Raw genomic sequence first — 21,561 nt, forward strand, 5'->3', positions numbered from 1 at the left:
TCAATTTACGCACAAGAAATTGAGGAAGTGTCTCGTCATGCTTCCGGAGAGGCTATGTAATCAAAAAGATCAGGTGTGCATATCAACGTACATTCTAGCCGTATGGATAATCACAAATGGCCCTCGTTCCCGGGCCCGGAGTACCGTGGTCAACTTGTCGATTGTGGAATCGCAACGATGCCGAGGGACGCACCTTTCTTCACGGCGTCCTCTGCATAGACTCCCTCTTACTCGGAAATCCAGAAGATTCAGGCTTGGTCGTGGCGACCGGTAGCCATGGCGGTGTAATCGCGGCCGGAATGACGAGTTCATTTAGGCCACGCCTCGCTTTCTTCAATGATGCCGGGTTCGGCGCTGATCGTGCGGGTGTAGCCTGCCTTCCTATTCTCGATTCCGAAGGCATTGCCGCCGCTACGGTTGCCGCAGACTCGGCGTGTATTGGTGACGGTAAGTCAACGCTGACACAGGGTATTGTCTCGGCCGTGAATGAAACGGCATACCGACTCGGCGCCAGAGTTGGGGAGATGGCCCTTAAAGTGGCACGCACTGTGGTGGAGATAGCCTGAATAGTTCACTCAGAACAATCCAAATTGAAGCTGGAATGATATCATCTGCCGAGGCCAACTGATCCCTCTGTACTTAATAAGTCACCTGGCTATATAAAGTAGGCTGGACACGCCTAACTAAAACCACTTTTACAACTAAGTAAACTTAGATTGACATGAGTAAACCAATCTATTGAGAATAAAAGAATTAACCCTATTTGGGCACGTAGGAGCTGTTTATTCTGGCGATTTACGTATACTACACGTCTGTGGTGCAGAGCGCATACACATTTGGCAGCCTTTGATTATATGTTGAACTACACAGGCTGTAGCGTTAGAAGAGCCAGCCGTTTCGAAGTCCGTCGCACCGTCGCCGTCGCCTGCACAAGAAGCCAGACCATCCGGTGAGTGCAGGCAAGACGATGCGACTCCTGCGCGCCCAGGTCATCAGACATGGTCATGGCGGTTTCACAAGCATGATTTTACGAATGGCCACGGCTACGTTTTCTGAAGGTAAACGTCTAGGGGTCACCGCAGCAGTAGAGTGGGCATCTCTGTAGGCTTTATCTATCCGCCCACCATCGTCCACCATATGCAAAACCCAAGGTTAAGCCTGAAGATCCAGTGAACAATCCAGGGTTCTCACAGATCTTCTGACCTACGGTTGATATATTGAATTACGACAACCTGGTAGGTACAATTTTGGTAGAATTCCTGCTCACTGCATTCCATTCAACTAGGTCCGACCTGCGTCGAAAACTATCTACCAAAGACCCAAACAAAACCAAAGGGTAATATGTGGATAGTAAAAGACCAGCAAAAACGCCTATTCCCAGTTACCCAAGATCTCTTTGCGTGGACCATGAAACAGACAGAAAATAGAAACAGTAACACCGCCTCTACTTGGTCCCTTTTGCTTTTCCCAGTTACAACACCCAAGCTCCGGGCAATGGATATCAATAAAAAGAGTAATAAGAATAAATTAAAAGCAAGTATAACCGAAGAAACGAAAAAAGCGAATAATAGGCAAAAAGAAGATGCAAGAGTAAAGCAAAGGCAAAAGTCCAGTAGCCACAAGCTCAGTCGTACTCGCCGTCGCCGTCTCCGCCTCCACCGCGGCCCTTGACGCCATCCTTGCGGATGGGAATCTTGATGCCTTGTAAAGCAAAGCATTTGCTCAAGGGTGTGCTCTCGATGACGCCGGGGAATTTCTTGGCGGAAAAGACTTGGAATGGTTCTGAAAAGACAGAGGCGAGAACAGGGGCGGATCCGTGATTAAGTACGAGAGTGGCTACTGCAACGCATGCCCGAAGAGCGGAGGAGGCTAGCCTTGAGCCAGAAGGATTCCCTGAAAAGATACGGCGACTGTGCGGGCTCTATTTGTGATGAAATACGACGTCAGGACGAGCAAATTGCGCAAGTGAGGAAGAATCTCGTGAGGAGACCAACACTTCGGGGAGGAGCTGCGTCACTGTCAACATAGGGCTAATCAAATTATATCGCCCGTCACACTACCGCAGCTCCTCTTTGCTGAATAATTGTTTTAGATTGGTAACGTAATTCTCAGCCGACCTGAACACTCAAAACCGCGTTTCTATCTCTTCATCCTCTGCTTCAACTATCAGCCATGCCACCAAAACGCTCTGAATCCTGGCAAAAATCGGCTCATCAAGAAGGCAAGATACTACTAGCCCTCGAAGATTTAGATGACGGTCGCATCGAATCTCTTCGCGTAGCAGCGAAGCTATACGAAATACCGCTCGCAACACTATATACGCGCGCCCACGGTTAAACCTCACGCATTGAGAAACGCCTATCCGGTCATAAATTGACCCAATACGAAGAGGAGTCGCTTAGTGGATTATCTCTAAGGACGCGTGGAGCAGCGCCTAGGCCATCTACTATGCGAGATATGGTCAATATCCTACTAGCTACGCGTTGTAGCCACCCTCCGCCTACCGTTGGCAAGAATTGGTCATTAATTTTTATAAATCGACGCGAAGAGACTCGCTCACGCTTCTCGAGACGCTACGATTACTAGCGTGCTCTAATCAAGGACCCAAAGTCGATTTGGGAATGGTTTGCGACTATGCAACGCGTGATCGATGAAGACGGTATCCAACCCGAGGATACTTATCACTTTGATAAGACTAGATTCGCGATGGGCCTTATATCAACGCAAAAAGTGGTCACTCGAGCGGAATACTACGGTAGGCGCTCTATTCTATAACTAAGGAACCGCGAATAGGTCACTACTATCAAAGTGATCTACGTAAATGGCTATTCGCTACCGCTATGTGTGATATTTAAACGTGAGATCTATCTCAAGGCCTGGTTCGATAACCTACTAGGAAGCTAGCGTATTAAAGTTTCAAAGAATAGCTAGAACACAGATGAGCCTTCGCTAGCTACAAAAGCTATTTAATCTATTAACGAAATTATATATTCGAGGTAAATACCAGCTAATGATTCTTGACGGCCACGATAGCTATCTTATACCTTAATTCAATTGAATCTACATAGAAAACAAAGTTAAACGTTCAATCCCATCAGTCCGACGTCGCCATCCATGCCGGGAGCTGCACATATTTTCCCATCTCACTCACGGTCTCATTCCATAACTGGCTCTGAACTTTGGCTCCTTCGTCGGACTGCACAAACATGGATAACGGCACAACAGTACAATCCTCCAGCAGATTTCCATGCGTTTCCTCCCCGGCTACAAATGCCGCGTTGAGCACGATAGAGGTAGCTTCATCTGGACTCCTACCCTTGACCTTCATTATCGCTGCAGCAGGAATACGGAGATAGAAAGGCATCGAAGTAGCCATGCCCGTATCGACAGTGTTGGGACAGAAGCTGTTGATGATGACTTTGTCATGGCCGTAGCGGTTGGCTAGCTCTCGCAAAAACAAAAGTCCAAGAAGCTTGCTGTCTGCATACCGAGTAAACAGAGGGATGCTTTCCGCGTGGTCGAGGTGGTTGAGTATACCCTTGGAGACAGAAGGCGGATTTTTGTTTAGACTCGTCTGTCGGTACGAGCGGCTGCCAGTCCAAGTTACCCGCGAGGGTTTCCCAGCCTTGTCCGCCGTGCTTTCCAACAATGGAAGCAGCTCGAGTAGGAGCATGACATTCGACAGGTAGTTGACCTGTATTGCCTTCTCGTGACCAGAAGATACCATCTCGCGCTGATGTGACATGCCTCCAGCGTTCAGCAAAAGAACATGAAGCTCGCCGAAGCGTCGCATAAACTCTGACGTGAATGTCTTGACGCTCTCGTATGTTTCCATATTGAGCTGCATGACTTGAATGGTACCCTTGGGATTTGCGGACCGTATTTCGGGATCTGCTAGGAAAGACGCCTTGAGGGCTTCTCCTTTCACGGTATCTCGTACGGCGAAGATGACATTTGATGCGTGCAGCTTGACTATTCGCTTAGCTACAGCCAGTCCAATACCAGAGGTTGCTCCTGTAACTACGACGGTCTGACCGGCGAGGTCAATTCCGGGTGGTAAGGGCGGGATTGACGGTTGGAAAAGACCCATAATTTGGTGAATACAAGCTCAGGCGAGGTACAGAATGTTGGCTTACAAGCGCAGATATTGATAGAATGAAGGCAATCTCAAGAATCAAGTAATTAAGTCATGTTTCGAGGCACCATCCCTCCTCCGTCTTATATATGTGTTGGTCTACTCCCAAAGTTTGTCGTGTGTGGCAGGTGGTATGCGGAGTTCCAAGCCACTCCTCGAGGCGGACTTTACACAGGGTCAGTCGACTTTCGAGCGACAGGAGATTCTCAGATGATGACAAAAGTATAACCATCTCATGAGTATCTCGACCACTTCTGAATGCCTTTTAGGCTCAAAAAGCGGCGTCGGCGCATCAAAGTGTTCCGGATTCCAACACAGCAACTAATCGGCATAGTCGATAAAAGCGGGTCGAGAGTTATATCTTTCCGAAGCTTGGCTTAATCCGGCCGAATAACCAATCCTAGTCTAATCAAGAAGTATAACGAGGCAGTCAAAGAACTTGGAAAGAAGATTTTAAATTGCTCTAGGGCCAAATAGTCAGAAAGTAACAGATCAAGTCTGGCAAATCCTTGCAATCTGACGCCCCTACACTCTCTCAGGATTTATAGCTTCAATCTAGGCAGAGAATTGACTGACGCAGCATGCTTCAATATATGACGTCTCCATGAGACGCCAAGCCATAATTACCATCCGGAAAAGTCGTGTTGTCAATGTAGTGGGATTAACTATGCTACTTTTGGACGAAATATTTGTAGCATGTAGGTACTTTGGTATTCGCCCTTGCGTTATATCTCAGAATCGCACCAGTCCAGCCTCACGGAGCGGCTAACGTTGGGACAGGAGTTTGCAAAGATCCCGGCGAATGGAGGTCTAGACTCAGCCTGGGGTAAACTACGCTCGGACACAACAGTGTCTATGGTGGCGATGGTTGTTTCTCTACTAAGGATTGTGAGTGAAGAAGTCGAAAAGCTCTACTGCTCAAAAGTTCTTTTCGGAAGAACTTCGAACGTCTGGGCAGTCTTTCATTTGGTTGTCAGGCAGCCAAGTCAATATCTGATCTGAAGGATCATCGCCACCTAAATGCACCTAAGCAAATGGAGCCAATAGAAGCGAACCTGGGCCTACAAAAGTGGACGCATCTCTCCTCACCATCGTCGCAGTAATCATTCTTCGAAACTGTTACTCCTCCGTGCCGGTCGAGCTGAAGATGCCTTCAAGCGAGTATTTCGGCTGGACCCTGACCAACTTGGATCCGCTCACCACAACTTTCACCGCTCCATCCTCGTGCGCGGCCCGAGCCCTCATGGCTGGATAACCGCAGGCACCATCAAGGGTGGCCCAGAGCCGACAGGATCACGCGTATACAATAACAAAGCCATGAGGCCCTTGTAGACCGGGGATGGTTACAAGGCTATTGCTAATCCACAACTGTTTATGAATGCACTCGAAGCTGATGTCGAAGCTGAGAAATGGTTACCATGCGCTGCCCAAGGTAACTCCGATTGTGCCCTACTTGTTATCCCAACTTGATTAATGTTCTATTGTAGTGGTTGGGAAGCACAACCAACTGGTAGAGGATGTCTCTCCACCATCGAAAATTTTGGATCTGTACCATTTTCGACTGCTTGTGTCGAGTAATGGGAGGCGGGTGAAGATTATATCCCCATCAATGTCACGTCGTACGCTGGCAAGTCAAACTTTCCGCCCCCGCCATCGCACCCCCCTCATCACCAAGGCTCCCTCCACATCCACGACGACTTTGGGAGGAACAAAACTAGGTCGAACGCAGACTCCAGCCGGACTCAATTAATTACCTACACGTAACCCGTACTCATGGTGCACAAAGAGGCGGACCTGGCTGCGAAAAACAACGGCCAATCCCGGTAAGGCTCTGATCTCTCTGACTTCAACCACCAACTGTCCGGAGATAATGACTTACATACTAGAATAGCATGTGTCTCGACGAGCAAGCGTGAGAACAAGGTTTGAACCGCGAATGGAGGCTCTCAGCCAAGGTTCCGAACCAGTGTCCAAATGAAACCCTCGGTTTCGTGTGCCGCGCTCAGAGCCAAAGAGTGGCTTCAGAAAGTCAAGGCGCTGCATTCCTGGACCGCTGTACCCGCATGGATGGAACATGAGGAGGCAGTGAGAGGTTGAATCTGTGAGTCTGACGAGATATCGGTGGGCTCTGCCGACTCTTTCAAACAACGGATGACATCCTTCTAGATCACACAGCAATTTCCAAGCTTCCCTCCTACACCTACAGGTACCCCACCTTTTAGGTGCCCAACTATTAAAAAACCTTATCCTATTTAACTAGCTATTAAATAAAATAACTTTAATAAACCCTTTTACAGCCCTCTCTAGGGTCTCTGGGGAGATAGAAACATTTATAATCCCCTTAAATAACTAAAATAAAACTAACCCTATTGCCGCTAGGCTAGCGACTGCTATATAACTATAGAAGGAGATAACCCCTTTAATCCTAGGAGTAAGAGAGACTATAGTTCTCCCCTTTACTCTTAAAAAGAAAAGATATTATAAGGAAGTTTATATAATAAATAATATATTCTTACTTAGTTTTAATAAAGTAAAGCCTAGTATAGTAGCTATGTAAAAATTAATAAAAGGTATTATTACCTTTATTTTTAGCGGTATAAAGGAAGCTATTATTATAAATAAAAAGAGAAAATCCCTTACTAAGAATAAAGTTATAAATTTAATTAATAAAATTAATAAATAATAATATATTAAATAAGATATAATATTAAATATAGCTATAGCTATTAACTCTTACTTAGTGTAATATATATTTTAGCTTTCCTTAGCGGTAGTAAAATAAGTTTAATTATACTTAAATACTATACTTAAAAACTTTATTATTTTTTATATTAATCCTAAGGGGAGGCCTAAAAACCCTAAGAAATTAAGCAGTAAAAAGAGAGCTACTTAATTAACTAAAATAGCATTAGCTAATATATCTTATAGTAAGGAAGATAAATTAAATAGCCTTAAGAACCTTACTATAGCAAGAGCCCTTATAACCACTAAAAAAGTAAGCTAGAAGGGCTTTAAGGTTATATAGGCATAAGTTATATTATAAGATATTACTTATAATAAAAAGCCATAGAAGGGCCTTAACACCTAAAAGAATCCTTCCTTTAATAGCATAAGGCCGGCCCCTACTATTAAAATAAAAAATAGTAATAAAACCACTATAGGCAATTAAAAGCCTAATAACTGCATTTTTATTTAAGTCCCCTTAGACTATAGCTAGAGAAAGATAATAGCTATTAGGGCTAAATAAGAATTAATTAGCTCCTTAAAGCTTAAAAATAAGAATATTACTTACTTTTAAGAGGTTTAATTAAGCTTTGCCCTTTAAGTAAAAAATTAAAATATAAAAAAGAAAATTATTATACTTAAACCTATAGCTAAGAGTAATAATTTAAAAATTAAAGAAATATATTCTTAAAAGGTTTTTCTTATATATAGTATATTAAAAATATATATAAATATAAATAAGACTTACTTAATAAATGCGCTAATTTTAAAGGAAGCGCGCGCTAGGGTAAGGGCTAAGGAATTACTAATAGTAGTTTATAAGGCCCCCTTTAAAAAATCCTTAAATATATACTATTACTTTATATCCTTTAAGGAGAATATTAAACCTAAGTTTAGGCTATTTAATAATTCTTACTTAGTAAAGGCTTAAATTTAAAAACCTAAAATTACCTAATACCTCTGCTACTTTAGATTTTATAACCTATAAAATTATATTAAAATTAAAAAATACTTAAAGTATAGTAAGCCCTTAAATAAGTATATAAATACTATAGTAAACTACCCCTCCCCGCTATAATATATTAACTATAATAGCCTATATAAAGTAGACTCCCTTAAGTACTTAGCTAAATTAATTATTAAGGATAAGGAGAAAGTTTATACTATTAAAAACTAGCTTAAGGTAATTAAAAAGCTAAAATAAAAAGAATATATAAAAGCTAACTTACTTAAGCTAGCCTTAGTTGCTAAGATTACCTTTATAAATAAAGCCCTCTTAGAAGCTAATCCCTTAAAAGGGGGCCCTTAGATCTGCCACTTATTTCCTAGCTCCGCTCCCTAGCCGCCCGCTAGGGCCCCTGCTTAAAAAGTTACTATTAAGGTTAACTTTAATAATAACTTAATAAATAACTCCCTTATAAGATTAAAGGTATATATAGTAAGCTTAGAAAATAAAATAAAAAATAAAAAGGATAATATAAAGAAAACTATTAATAAAAATAATAAACCCCTTATAATAGCCTTATAAGTAATAAGCCCTATTATAGCTATTAAAGAAATACTAGCCTTAAAATCTTTTAAGTAAATATTAAGAAAAATAGCCCTTATTAAAATATTACTTTCTTACTTATATAGGAAAGTAACTATAATATTATACTTATTTAAGAACCTTATATTAAGTAAAATAAAATATTAAATAAAAAGTAAATTAAAAATTACCTTAAATTTTAAGTATATAATCCCTTAAATAATTAAAGAGATATTAAACCCTTAGTTCTTATATTTATTAAAATCTCCCTTAACCTCCCTAGTAAATAACTCTCCCCTTTAAGCTTAAAGAATAAATATATATATTAAGTTAAGGTCTATAGCTATATAATTATTAATATTTATAAAAGGGCCTTAGAGGATATTATTATAAATACCCTTATTAAATAAGGCCCTCTGCCCCCTTAATTTATTATAGCAGGTAACTTTAATGCTACTTATTAAATATAGTAGCTAAGTAAAAGGCTAGACTTAGCGGGAAATAAAATAATAAAATAAGCTAATAAGTATAACCTTTTTCCCTTATTAGTAAACTCCCCTATAAGGGACTTAAGGAAGTATATTAATTTTATCTTTATAAATTACTTTACTTACTTTAAAAGTTAAACGCTCTTTAAATATAACGTTAAATTATTATATAGTTATTATTATATTATTAAAACTTATTTACTTTACTCTTAAAGCTAAAAAGAAATACTTTCCTTTTAAAAAATATAAAGACTTTAAGTAATTAATATACTCCTTTATATAAACCCTTTTTATAATTAACTTAAAAAAACCCTTAAAGGGAAACTTAAATAAGTATACTAAAGCCTTATAAAACCTCTTTAAAGATATCTTAAAAGCTATTAGTAAAATTAAATATTAAAATAAATATAGCGCCCTTTAGTAAATTAAGGAATATAAAGCCGCTTATAAAGTAATAAAAAGGGCCTTTAATAGCTTATAAAAAAAAGCAGCTATTAAAAAATAACTTAAAGATATTATTTAAAAAAGTAAAAAAGTGCACTAGGATAAGATTATTACTAATGCTAGCGCTAAAAAGAATATCTAAACCTTAGTTAAATAGTAAAAAGCTATAGACTGCTTTTAACCTCCCCTTTTATTTAATAAAGATAAGAGTATCTTAGACCCTATAGAAAGGGTAACCTTCCTTAGGGATAAGCTACTTAAGAGAAAAACTATAGAGGAGAATATCCTAGACCCCTAGGAAGAAGATCTCCCCCTTAATAAGAAAATTAAATAAAATATAGAAGTCTTAGAAAAGGAGGCTAAAAAGGCTACTATAGGGTTAGGTAATACTGCCCCTAGGGCGGATGGGATCTTAGTAGCGCTTTTATAATTAGCCTAGCCTGCGGTTAGTAGCTATATTACTAACCTTTTTTAAGGGTGCCTTAAAATTGGCTACTACCCCCTTCCCTTTAGAAGCGCTAAAGTTACTATTATCCCTAAACTAAGAAAATTAAAGAAAGCTTATATTACTTATAAAGGGTATAAATTAATCTTACTCTTATTATATATAAAAAAAGGATTAAAAAGACTTTTTATTAAAAGGGTCTTTTTATTAGCACTTAAATATAAGAAATTATTAAATTAATACTTTAAAGCGCTCCTTAAGTAAGCGGCCTTAAACTTAATTATATACTTAGTTTATAATATTAAAATAGCCTTAGCTAAAGGCCTAATTACCTTCTTATTTACCTTTAATATAGCAGGGGCCTTTAATATTATTATATATAATAGACTTATTTAAAGACTAAGAGTATAAGGATAGCCCTTATTTTTTATTCTTTAGGTAAATTCCTTTATAAGTAATAGAGAGGCCTTTATATAATATAGCTATAGATCTAGGCTTAGTAGCACTAAATTAAAATATAAGGCCCTATAAGGGTCCCTTATCTCCCTAATTATCTTTATATTATACTTTTACCTTATCCTTTAGCTAAATAACCCTAGCTTTAGGTTTAAGTATATAAATAATATTAGTATTATAGCTATAGGAAAAGATACTAAAGAAACCATTAAAATATTATAATAAAAGCTAAAAGATACCCTAAGCTAGGGAAAAGAGAATATAGTATTTTTTAACTTAAATAAAGCTAAGTTAGTTTACTTTTACTATACTTAAAGGGATATCCGCTTAAATTAAATAAATTTTAAGGGTAAGGTAATTCCCCTTTAAAAATTAATAAAATAACTTAGCGTTTACTTAAACCTAAGACTCTCCTTTAAAAAATATATTAAGGTTATAATAGGAAAAGCCCTTAAGGTAACTAACTTCCTAAAATCCCTTAATAAAATAATAAAAAGCTTACCCTTAGACACTATAGCCTTAGCAGCTAAGGCATATATTCTCCTAGTGCTCCTTTATAGGCTAAATACCTAGTAGCTAGGCCTAATAAAATAATGCTAATTTAACCCTTTTAAAACTACTAGTACTAGTATAAATAATTTAATTAAAAAAATAAATAAGGCTACTAGGGCAGCGGCGAGAGCTATAGTCCTAGTATAGAAAATAACTAACTTAAAGATTATATACAGGGAGTTAGGTGTCTTAAAGGCCTTACTAGCTTTAGCCTAAGCAAGGGTTTAAATTAAAGCTAGGTTTACTTACTTAAATAAAAACTACCCTATTAGTAAAAGAGTAAATAAAAAACTAGCAGGGGCCCCCTTAACTAGACTCTAGCGCACAGCCGCCCTAGCAGGACACATAGTTAAACCCTCCCTCTTTGCCTATAATAATAAAGTAATTTTTTCTAGTCTTAAGTTTAAAGGAATTAAAAAGGAAAAGGCAGCTAAGAGCTACCTTAAACTGCTAAATAGCCTCTTAAACTTTACCCTAGTTACTTACTTAAATAGCTTATAAGATAAGTTTAGTAATATAAAATAAGGAGTAGTTACTTTTTATAAGGCCTAAGCTATTAAGTTTAATAGTTACCTTTTTAACACTAAAGTATATAATATAGAAGTAATTAAAGCCTATAAGGCAATTAAACTCACTAAGGAAAGAGCTTAGCTAAACTTAAGTATTAATAAAATTATTCTTTTCTTAAATAACTTAGCAGTAGTAAATAGGATTCTTAGCTAAATACCTTACTCCTTATAAAATACTTATATAAGCCTTAAAAAAGTTATAAAAAATTTAAAACTAAGAATCTAGACTAAAGTAGCTTAAGTGCCTAGGCATAAAGATATATATAAAAATAAAGTAGTAAATAAGCTTATAAAGGAAGGATTAAAGCTTCTTATATTACTATCTAGGCCTATAATAATAACTTATATTAAAAGGTAAGCTAAAAGCAAAAGGAAATAGCTTTAGGAGCTAAACTAAGACTAAAACTAACTGCCTTACTATAGACACTAGTAACTAAACACTCTTCTTAAACCCCTGGAACTTTAACTCCTAAAAGCTATACTTTATAAGCTTTACATAAAAAGGATAAGACATAGGGACTTTATTAAATATTATAAAAGATTTAGCTATAACACTAGGCCTACTTATAAGTATAATAAATTAAGGACTTAAGGCTATTTTATAAAATATAAAATAGTTTAACCCTAGCTGCCGGAGGTCCTTAAAAAAGACCTTCGCATAAGTATTACCCCCCTTACCTACCTACTAGGCCCTAATAGATATAAGCACTTTTAAACACTAGTAAAAAACACAAGCCCTTACAGCCCTGCCCCCTAAGACTTAGACTAATATAATAAATATAAATTAATATAACACTTTCCTTTATTTTATATAATATATAGTAAACGCAGACTTTAAATCTGCGGCTCTTACTATTCTATTGCCTAAAAGGGATTTATATAACTAGCTTACTTAGTGGACGTTAATAATAAAACAAATAAACAAATAAACACAGCAATTTCTCCTCTCAGGAATTTTAGTGAGATCAACTTTGATGGAACGGAAGAGTTGAAGATGGACGATAAGTCGGGAGCCCTTCTGAGACGCATCAAGACTCCGCAGAGGCTTACTCTAACCTTTGCCCTGGCGATGACTTCACGTATTGATGACACAAAAGGGGGATTGTCCGTACAACTCATCATGAGAAGGGCCATGGTAAGCTTACTAATTTACTGCGTTTTTGATATGCGTGACGAGCCTGTGTTGTGCACCCTCTTTATAACGGTGGAAGTTGAGCACATATGGCACTCTGTTAGTGTGTTGAATGCAGTCGAACGCTGAGAAATATAGTCCGAATTCCTTTACTTGTTCTTCATGCCAGTTCTAGACGTAAAACTCTTCGAGTTTAGCCGGCCGTCGGATAGCGGAGGCCCAACAGGACTTGTCTTAAAACGAATACCAGCTGGGGCGGAGAACAAAGGTATAAGGCGATGCATATGGATAGAAACTTCATTTGGAAGAAATGTACCGACCCTTGGGACCCGGAGGCGTGGGAGTGGCCAAGGGGGTGGAATCCGTTGGCTCGCAGATACATTGGTTCTCAGAGCATGAAAAGGAGGTCGTGGAGCTTGTTTAAGCAAACCCCAATCTAGCATTTCAGTTGGGCCAACTGCGCCTATAAAGAGATTAAAAACTTTCTTCTTTGACCGGCAGGGAGAGAGACAAACGCTCCTGGCCGGTACATGATATAAATTATCACGCCCAGCTGATGGACTCTAAGGTAAAAATAGGTTGCAAGGAGCATAAAGGCAGAAGATACTAGGCCTGAGTAGCGAGACAATTCTTGGGTTCACCTCAGGCGCTAGATCGCATCCTCATTTTCTTTGCGATCCAAGCTGGGAATGACGAATATCTACAGGAGTGTAGGAATCTGACAAAACGTAGCCACCAGGAGGATATTCCACACAATGTTATCGCCATTTGACATATTGCACAGAATGTGTAATATGCGTCTAAGATCATTACGGCTTATCACTAATGACTACGACTAACTCTGCTGCTAGGCCCAGGTAGTTGAGCAGTTCATGATGGATCATATGGGTTCAGCGCTGGAGTCTGCTGTTCCTCATTACCATGGCCCGCAGTGGCCCAGTACTCAACAGCTCTGCCTTCTTGATGATTCTGTTAATCCTCTTCTTACTAGCCTCCTGCAGCTGTGATTTCATGACGCTTGCGAGCCTTATACTAAGCCTGACTTCGATGTCTTCGTGAAGATGTAAACCGTCCGCTGGCCTCCTATATAAGCCATGGTTTTAGCATCAAGCTAGCAGGGGCTGGTGATTATAGATCCCTCCATCAGGTATAGGCCAGGAATCGATTCGGAACCCTAGCTCTGTACCTGTATAAGCCACGTCAGGTATGGTTATTTGTCTGTTTTGCAATAAGCCCGGATGTGCTGACTATCTTCCTCCCTTAGGGACGGGGTGATATAAACGTCTGAAGAATCGTGCGGCTCAGTAGTAACCTGTCGGGAGAAATTAAAAATGACGCATTACAAGAACGCCGGACTTCTAACTCACAAAAGTCCCACAATAGCCAGGGCTTGGTTGATGAAAAGGTACCGGGTCTATCTCTTTCTGTAAGAGGGTCGGCATCGGCACCCAATAAATTGATGATCACTTTGAAAAGTTAGGTCATGGGGCATCGACAAAGCGAGATATGAAACCAGACAGATACGACTGATAACCTAGTTAATGGCGGTACTATAGTTGATGCTCTTCATCTAGCAACTTCTCAGCATGCCACAATGCCATTCCACATCGATTCTGCGAGATGGTCCTCTGGCGACGCCATGGGCCAGCAGACTTGCCTGAGGACCGTTTTTGCATCCGCCCATTCCCTCATCGCCGAGACCTGTGCCCATGTTTTTACGCAGAATTGAAGGTGGTTTCTTGGGCCTCGTGCCCATGTTTCAATGCGTTGTCCATGATGTGAAGCGCGGAATAGGCTGTAGGCTCCCAGGAAGGCCTTCCAAAACCATAGTGACGCCCTTAGAGAGAATGGCTGTTTAATATCGAACTGTGTCATGCGCAGTCCGGCTTCAACATGTAAGATGCCTTGTCGGAGCAAACGTTCCTCGACATCTTTCCCAAACACGGAGCGGTCCATGATGCTGCTCCAATACAGACTACCAGCAAAATGCAATCCCCACCATGAGATCTCAAGGTATCTCTTGGAATCCACCTTGGGGCTTGTGGTGATTCTGCCGGGGATCATGAATGCTTCGAAATTGACGGCGTTCACTTCTTTCGAGACGCTCGACACAGTCGCGCCGTCCGCCCGCGGCTCACACCGCTGCAGAATGTATTCTGCGACATGGTTCATTCCTTTACTCCTCGCGTCCATGAAGTCGGTCAGCATTCTGGCTTCTTCGGTGCCTTCGGGGGCATCAAAGTTTTCGGGCATGTCTCCGGCAAGCTTTGTTGGAATCAGGAAGTATGGCAATAATCGAAGCGCCTCAACAATAGTTGTAAGCCACACTTTGGGCCTGGCTTGATCATTCTGGTTCAATGATGTTAGAGCAGTTCCAGGGCCACCAAGAGGACCGGTGAGAGTCGACGATTTGAGTCCCCGCACTATTTGCAACACCCTATAGAGATGTTAGTAAAATAGTAAAGGATCAGGGACCAATGAATAACATGCAGGAGGAAATATCGGTTTGTGAGCTCTTGGTCAAACGTGCAGTCGTCCGCGCCAGAGCTCATCTGGAACGCCTGGGAATGGTCTATAACAGCAAGTAGTCCATTCAGGTGAACCTCGGCTGCGTCCATGTGGTACGAGCAAGCCTAGACCAGTTGAGCCTCGTTGCTCATGGAGCGAGAAGGGGCTAGTTACCTCTATGGCTGCCATCGTAGCAATCAACCTCACACAATCAACGAAAGAGTTGGGCGTCTTGACGTGGAGGGTCCTGTTTATTGCAGTGATGGCCTCGTGCTTTTGCTTGAACAAGGTAGACTCAAAATCTGAGAGATGACCCACATTCCACTTATAATGTAGGGCGGCGATGAGGATAGAGCTTTGCAGGGCCGCTGGATCTCGACAGATTTGCGTGTAGCTAAAGTTTGGTCAGATTTGTACTAGAGAAAGTATCAGTTATACAACTCACCTCTCTCTTCGGAGTTTTTTCCAGTGACCATCGCATCCTCTTGGCGCAGAGTCTTCGATAACTGTTGAGTATTAGAAGTCATGGCATCAATTAATTACAGGCAGGGCTTCACCTACAGTATTGTAAGAGACGCATCTGGTCATAAGATAGATCAAGGCTTAGGCTTTTGAATGGATCAAAGGTCACCTGACCGGGCATCGTTCTGGGTACGGATGACACCAGACAGGCTGATCTTGTTACTGATAGTTCTGAGGAGCCCGATGCAACCCATGCTGGCTGTATGCCAGACAGGACGGTCTCATATCTTGCGCGTCGTTCCCGCAAAGGGATAACCACAGTGTACTCGCATTGCAGCAGGGATTTCCGACACTTGAGGCTATGCTCCAATTAGCTGCTGCCGACACGAGGGGATCATCTAATCACCAGGCAGACGCTAGGTTTGTGTGCTACTCAGAATATAACCTTACCACTCACCATTCAGGTTTCTCTTCTCCACAACGCATGCGTCGCTTACGACAAGTCGTGCACCCGGTTCTACTTCGAGTGCGCATAGTTAACTTGGTCAATGTTGTTTTGTGAGGTGTTGGGAGGTTATTCCGCGTCTCGCTAGTTCACCAGCGGATAAGGTGATGAGGGACTATTGCTTAGGTATGTAAGAAAACAGCAGGCTGCGAAGGTCGCATGTTATTTTTGGACATGGGCAAATAGGATAGGGTTTAGCCTGGCAGTAACATCTGAAATGATATTTTAGCAAAAATACCACGACTACAATTTCATTGGTGCCCCTTTTCAAACTAATCGTCGATTTCATCAGAAAATGGCGGCCCTGGGCAACAAACAAGCTTCTTTACATTAGATAGGCAGCTCCGGCACTTTTGTCCGCAAATGCGGAGTTGGGCGGCCGCAGCACCCAGGTTGCCGGCAAAACGATCGGAGTTGTAGAACTACGTCCCATTCTTATTCCGCTACTCTACCCATCTCAAAGAATTCAGGGTAGCATCGCTGTCTGCGTATAACCGTCCCTCCTCCATAGGGCTAAACAGTTGGATTCTCTCAAAATGTTACCCAATATGGAAATCGCAGAGATTATTCGGCACAAGAAATCTCAATATGTCTGTTACATGGACACCAAGCAATGGGGCAAATTTGAGCTAGTAGCATTACCAAATGCTGAACTAAGCTTTTACAATCCCGATGGATCAATTATGATAATTGGGCGCAAGCGCTTGTCATTTATTTCTATCCACGCTTTTGCTAAATATTTCGGCAAATTCTTCACCAACGCTCAAACACTTCATATGATCGGAAACGCTGAGTTTGAAATGGTGGCATCGGACGAAGTAAGGGTTATTTGGAGCATGGAAGACCAAATAATAATATCTCACTACGCTGAGATTAGGGGTGGAGAACACTATTTTGAGACTTGGGTAAAGAAAGAGAATGACTGGTTTTTGAAAAGTCCAAGACTAGAGAGAACCTATATGAAGTATAACTTTTTTGCAAGGATAGGAATATTAGTGCAGCAGATTGGACTGCTTTGAAATTGCTTAGTGTTACTATGTGGACTATTGAAATTGCAAATGATTAATTAGTAATCGATTAAGCTAGCGCAGTATACATCGATCTTCATGTAAATATATCAAGGCAGGGGGTGGGTGCTGCGAACGGTACCGTAGAAATTAGCTACAATCCCACAAAGACAACCTGGGCGGACAACTTAACGCCATGGGTTTTACTGTACCTGTTTCAACTCTCCACCTACCTTGCGCCACTAAACAAATAGACACTGTTGCTTAGGGCCAAGCACAGCGTCCGTCAAGGCATAAACTTAGTTTTTGCTGTGGGCGATAACCTTTAAGAGTAACAGTGCAATGTCTTTGAAGATATTACCATGGCAGACGATGCTTTGGTATTATTCCACAATTTCAACGGTCGCAGACCAAAGGGATCAACCTCAAAGGGTAAGCGCGCAATGTGGGTTAGAGAACGCTGATTAGCCACTAGGCTGTATCCTCAATTTAAACTAACAACTAATGTACCTCTATGTTACACTGTCTATACAACGACAATCTCCTGATATTAACGTTAAGAAGATAAGAAAAGCTTTGATAGAACTTATCAGCGAAGAAATATCAGAAAATGCGCCCAGATTGCTTATCCATCTGCATTTCCTCGCTTTATGATAATCTTTATTTCGAATCGCAGAGGGCACCTCCAAGCCTTCATGACTTCGTTTCCAAGACTGGATACTCGTACCCTGTGATATTTATCAAGCTCTCCAGCCTGTCAGTCGTCGTGACTCCTCCATGGGCTCCGACAACCACCGCATGTCTTGGCAGCCCATCTTGGACAGCAATATTCAACCACTGCCTTGCGTATCCAGAGTCAAAGCGTACCGCGTCTCCCTCAGTCGTATTTGGGGCCGGACTCCACACGTCAGCGATGAATGCTGCAATCCCTCGCTATCTGATGGACAAGCTGACGTCGTGATGCCATAGGGCCAATCTCTAGCGTGAGGGTTCTCTTCCCTCCACGCAGGGCGAAACTGGACAATGTCATCTTTGAGAATGAAAGGGTCGGTTTCATTATATGTTGCGAAATTGACGTTGCCCCCATTGACCTCGGAATAGAAGACTTTGGCTATCTCGGGAATAATAAGCATAGCTCCAGCGGCGACGTAGTCTGGTACACCGCCAGCATGGTCTCTATGGTGATGAGAGGAGAGGGTACGACATGAGTAATTGGCTTGTTAAAGTTCTCCATTACCCACTGTAACAGTATCCGTGAACGGTGAGGAGCTGCGTCAGTGACGAGAATACCATCTGTAAAATTGACAACGAGCTGTACGTAGTCTGCGTAGCCGACGTAAACGGACATGATCTGAGGGATGCTAGGGATCGGATAGTTGACGGTTATGTTAGATGTGTTGTAGAAGAATTCAAAAGGTCTGCCCCAGAGGCTAGCCTTAAAGGATTCGTGAACCTCTGATCGAGGATAAACATCGCTTTATTTGGGAGATTGGGGAGGAGTTTGCTTGTCAGATACTGGCAGGGGATCAAAGAAGCCTCGGTCAAATGTCGGGTTGAGCGTGATGCTGTCGAATTTGACATCTTCCAGAACATTTACTGAGTTAAAGACTGTTTGCAGCCGGTGAGGCAGAAGAAAGCTGAGTTCAGAATCGCCGCCGAAGGAGACTGTAGAGTAGTTCGACAAGAGTAAGTCGTTTGTGAAGTTGCCAAATGTCGCATGTCGCTCTAAAGCAGGGATCTTGTATGGGACGTGGGTTGTACCATTGACGATGAGGCTAAGCTCGGAGCCAATCATTTCCAGCACTCGGAAGCGATTATTGGTAAGGGGCTCAATCATTTCATATGAACGAAGATTGGAAGGTGTCACAATCAATTGCTTCAATAACCAAGGCAGAGCAAACTGATGTACTTAATTGACCAAATAATCAGTCAAAAAAGAAACCGCATAGTCTAGGGTTTGAGTAGGATCATCAATAAAGAACGAGTTTTGCCCTTTGGTGAAGCAAGCATAGCCAACGTCACCGTCCTTCATCACTATAGTATAGTTCATATTCGGCTCAAGAGTCGGCTGCGACCAGATCCAGTAGTCGTTGTATCGATAGTATCGATCGATCGATGCGAGCTTGCAGCCCAGAAGAAAAGTCAAATGAGAGAGTCTCTGTGCCAGTCTCGGCAGTACTCTGGTCAGATCTATAGAGGTTGTAATCTTGCGTGAGTGTCTGGCTTCGTAGATGCTGCAGCATGTTAGTCTCGAGCTTTCCAAATCTGTAAGTCTTGCTCACCCTTGAGACTTCATCACTAGGTCGTGGACTTGGTCCAAAGCATTTTTTCCACCTAGTGACTCAACGACATTTACCAGTAATGCAGATGCATTGGTAGCGTCGGTAAAGACTGGCGTGTTGGTCTGTATTGCATTGCTTGCGCCTACGAAGGCAAGCGAAAGAAAGAGTTAGAACTGCATTTTGTTGTGAGCAGGTGTGTAAGATATTGACTTGGAATAACCGCGGTTGGCTACATTTCTTTGAATTGGTTGAAGACTTATATAGCCAGCTATAGGCTTAGCACGGGGCATCATCAAGGAGTAGCATCCGGCACAAAGACTTGCAGCGGACAAGACGACGAACCGCATACGCGTCAGCACGAGGCTGACGCGAAGCATTCGCCTGATAGACGATAATAATGTTGTTGCCCAGCCATTTTGCGAAACTGAATTTTGCCTCTAGTCGCTGTCTCAAACCGGGCCATCACGGCAGGCTGCAATCATCTCTGTGCTTTCGGCTGCCGCTAGAATTTGAAACTCCCTTGTCGAAGAGCGGAGCGCGGCACTTATAAGAAGCCGCGCGCTGTGTTTGGCTGCATTCTGCGTCATGTAATAAATGAATTGGGCATGCGTAATGCCTGAGATATTATCCGATTGGTGCAATCTAAAGTAGGCTGCTTTGAGTTAGTAATTAAGCATCAATGGTTGTTGCATCGGCTCATGGTATTCGTATCGAATACGCGCAATAACGCATGCCGTCAAGATAGAATACATCGCTGCTGAACAGTCAAAGTCTCTCCATGTGGGTGGAATGCTCCGTCGTGAACAAACATACAGTTCTAGCAGCGATAACATGCGTTAATTGACGAGCTTAGTTGAGCAAAGAGGACATTTTCGTCTTACCTGACAAGTATGATTTAGAGATGCAGCAGGGATGAGGTTCCTAGTTTCCGCCTGGCCATCAGCAACAGCCTTGTCTCGTGGAGGGCCGCTCATGCTGAAGCACTGTGAACAATTCGAGCCAAGCGGTCCACGCCCAAGTTCCACTTAAGCTAATAAGAGATGAAAGCCGAGAATCTGAGAGTTGTAAGGAGTCAATTGTAGCTAAACGATCAAAAGTGGATGGGGCGGTATTACTTACTATCCTCCGCCTGCCGAAAACTTCCAAGGTTAACGCCAAGCTCAAACGCTGCGCCACTGTAGCGGTAGAACATCCAATAACATTCTACTAAGTTTTTATTTCTTCTACAAGAGACGCACCAATATAAAAGCATATCCAGTATATATGTTGCAAATCGTCAAGACTACCAAAGCATCACGGAAAAGCCATTTATCCTTATATCCCAGTGATTGATAAATATATTCTAAAAGAAACACCAATATTGAATAGTTAATTTTTGGTTCGCGCCAAATGCTGCGCGGCGCCGTTCAGATCCTCGTCTTCAATCAATTTCATAACATTAGTGCCTCGTCCTTGAAGCGCCGGGCAATGGTAGAGAGGTAGCGCGACTCTTTGTCCATGGCCTTTTTAGGATCGATGATTGTACATATAGCGGGGCGTAAACTTGCTTGCCTGTAGTTGCTTAAAGAGCTGCCATCGCGCTGCGACATATATGGAATGCACCTCGAATTAGAGAGATCCAGCCTACTTCTCCACTAAGACAAGTTTAGGGACACAAATAATGAAAGGTGAAATCGTTCACCACCATTTCCTTGATTTTCATGATTGGGTACTTTGGTTTGAATGAGCAAGCCTGGTCTATGTCGCACTGAAGAGGACCCTTGCCGTCTCTCGCGTGTTGTGTCATGGTTTCTCGTAGTAAAAGGCATTCATGGTATCAGCTTCAGAGGTAAGTTGTTTCGGAACGTGATGTTAACGCCACAGAGCAAGTCAATAGCGTTCTACTTGCTGCTATCGAGCACCTCCCGGTTATTAGAACTGTAAAATTGATCCTAATCTCGCGAATTTACTGTTGTGTTGATAACATTCATGGCGTACATTTACCCCAAATTGCTACTGGCGTATCGGATGTACTAAAGAAAGACTCAAAAGGCCCGCCCCAAAGACCAGCTTCAAAGGACTCGCGAACACCTGATCAGGGACAGATATCGCTTTGTTTAGGTCTTTAGGAAGAGTTTACTTATCAGATACTGGCAGGGGATCACACAAGTTCTTGTTAAAATGCTGGGATGACTATGACGCTGCCAGGCTTGACGCCTAAGAACGTTGGCCGAGTGAAAACATATTGTTAATAAATCTCGTCCCTGCTTTTAAGCGCCATAGGACATCTGAAAGTTCCACAAAAGACTTGCTGTTGTTGAGCTACTCTACAGCATCCTTCGGAA

At 41.7% G+C, this 21,561-nt stretch overlaps 4 protein-coding genes across 4 annotated transcripts; 1 reads left to right on the forward strand and 3 right to left on the reverse strand.

The window, feature by feature from the left end:
* Nucleotides 1-116: 116 nt before the first annotated feature.
* TGAM01_v201914 (hypothetical protein) lies at nt 117-1,056 on the forward strand (the record flags this gene model as incomplete). Its single annotated transcript, XM_018800155.1, has 2 exons — nt 117-447; nt 878-1,056. 2 exons carry the CDS (start codon nt 117-119, stop codon nt 1,054-1,056), a joined length of 510 nt encoding a protein of 169 aa, XP_018666297.1.
* Nucleotides 1,057-1,624: 568 nt separating this feature from the next.
* TGAM01_v201915 (hypothetical protein) lies at nt 1,625-4,090 on the reverse strand (the record flags this gene model as incomplete). The annotated part of the gene is made up of 2 exons (XM_018800156.1): nt 1,625-1,921; nt 3,152-4,090. The coding sequence occupies 2 exons, from the start codon at nt 4,088-4,090 to the stop codon at nt 1,625-1,627; spliced, it is 1,236 nt and encodes a 411-aa protein (XP_018666298.1).
* A 9,964-nt stretch (nt 4,091-14,054) lies between these two features.
* On the reverse strand, nt 14,055-15,977 carry TGAM01_v201916 (hypothetical protein; the record flags this gene model as incomplete). Its single annotated transcript, XM_024548878.1, has 6 exons — nt 14,055-14,910; nt 14,949-15,106; nt 15,156-15,375; nt 15,427-15,487; nt 15,543-15,802; nt 15,901-15,977. The coding sequence occupies 6 exons, from the start codon at nt 15,975-15,977 to the stop codon at nt 14,055-14,057; spliced, it is 1,632 nt and encodes a 543-aa protein (XP_024406281.1).
* A 1,808-nt stretch (nt 15,978-17,785) lies between these two features.
* On the reverse strand, nt 17,786-18,792 carry TGAM01_v201917 (hypothetical protein; the record flags this gene model as incomplete). Its single annotated transcript, XM_018800158.1, has 3 exons — nt 17,786-18,131; nt 18,197-18,408; nt 18,472-18,792. 3 exons carry the CDS (start codon nt 18,790-18,792, stop codon nt 17,786-17,788), a joined length of 879 nt encoding a protein of 292 aa, XP_018666300.1.
* Nucleotides 18,793-21,561: the final 2,769 nt, after the last annotated feature.

This window comes from Trichoderma gamsii, assembly GCF_001481775.2.
Source record: "Trichoderma gamsii strain T6085 chromosome Unknown Scaffold_5.2, whole genome shotgun sequence".
Classification (NCBI taxonomy): Eukaryota; Fungi; Ascomycota; class Sordariomycetes; order Hypocreales; family Hypocreaceae; genus Trichoderma; species Trichoderma gamsii.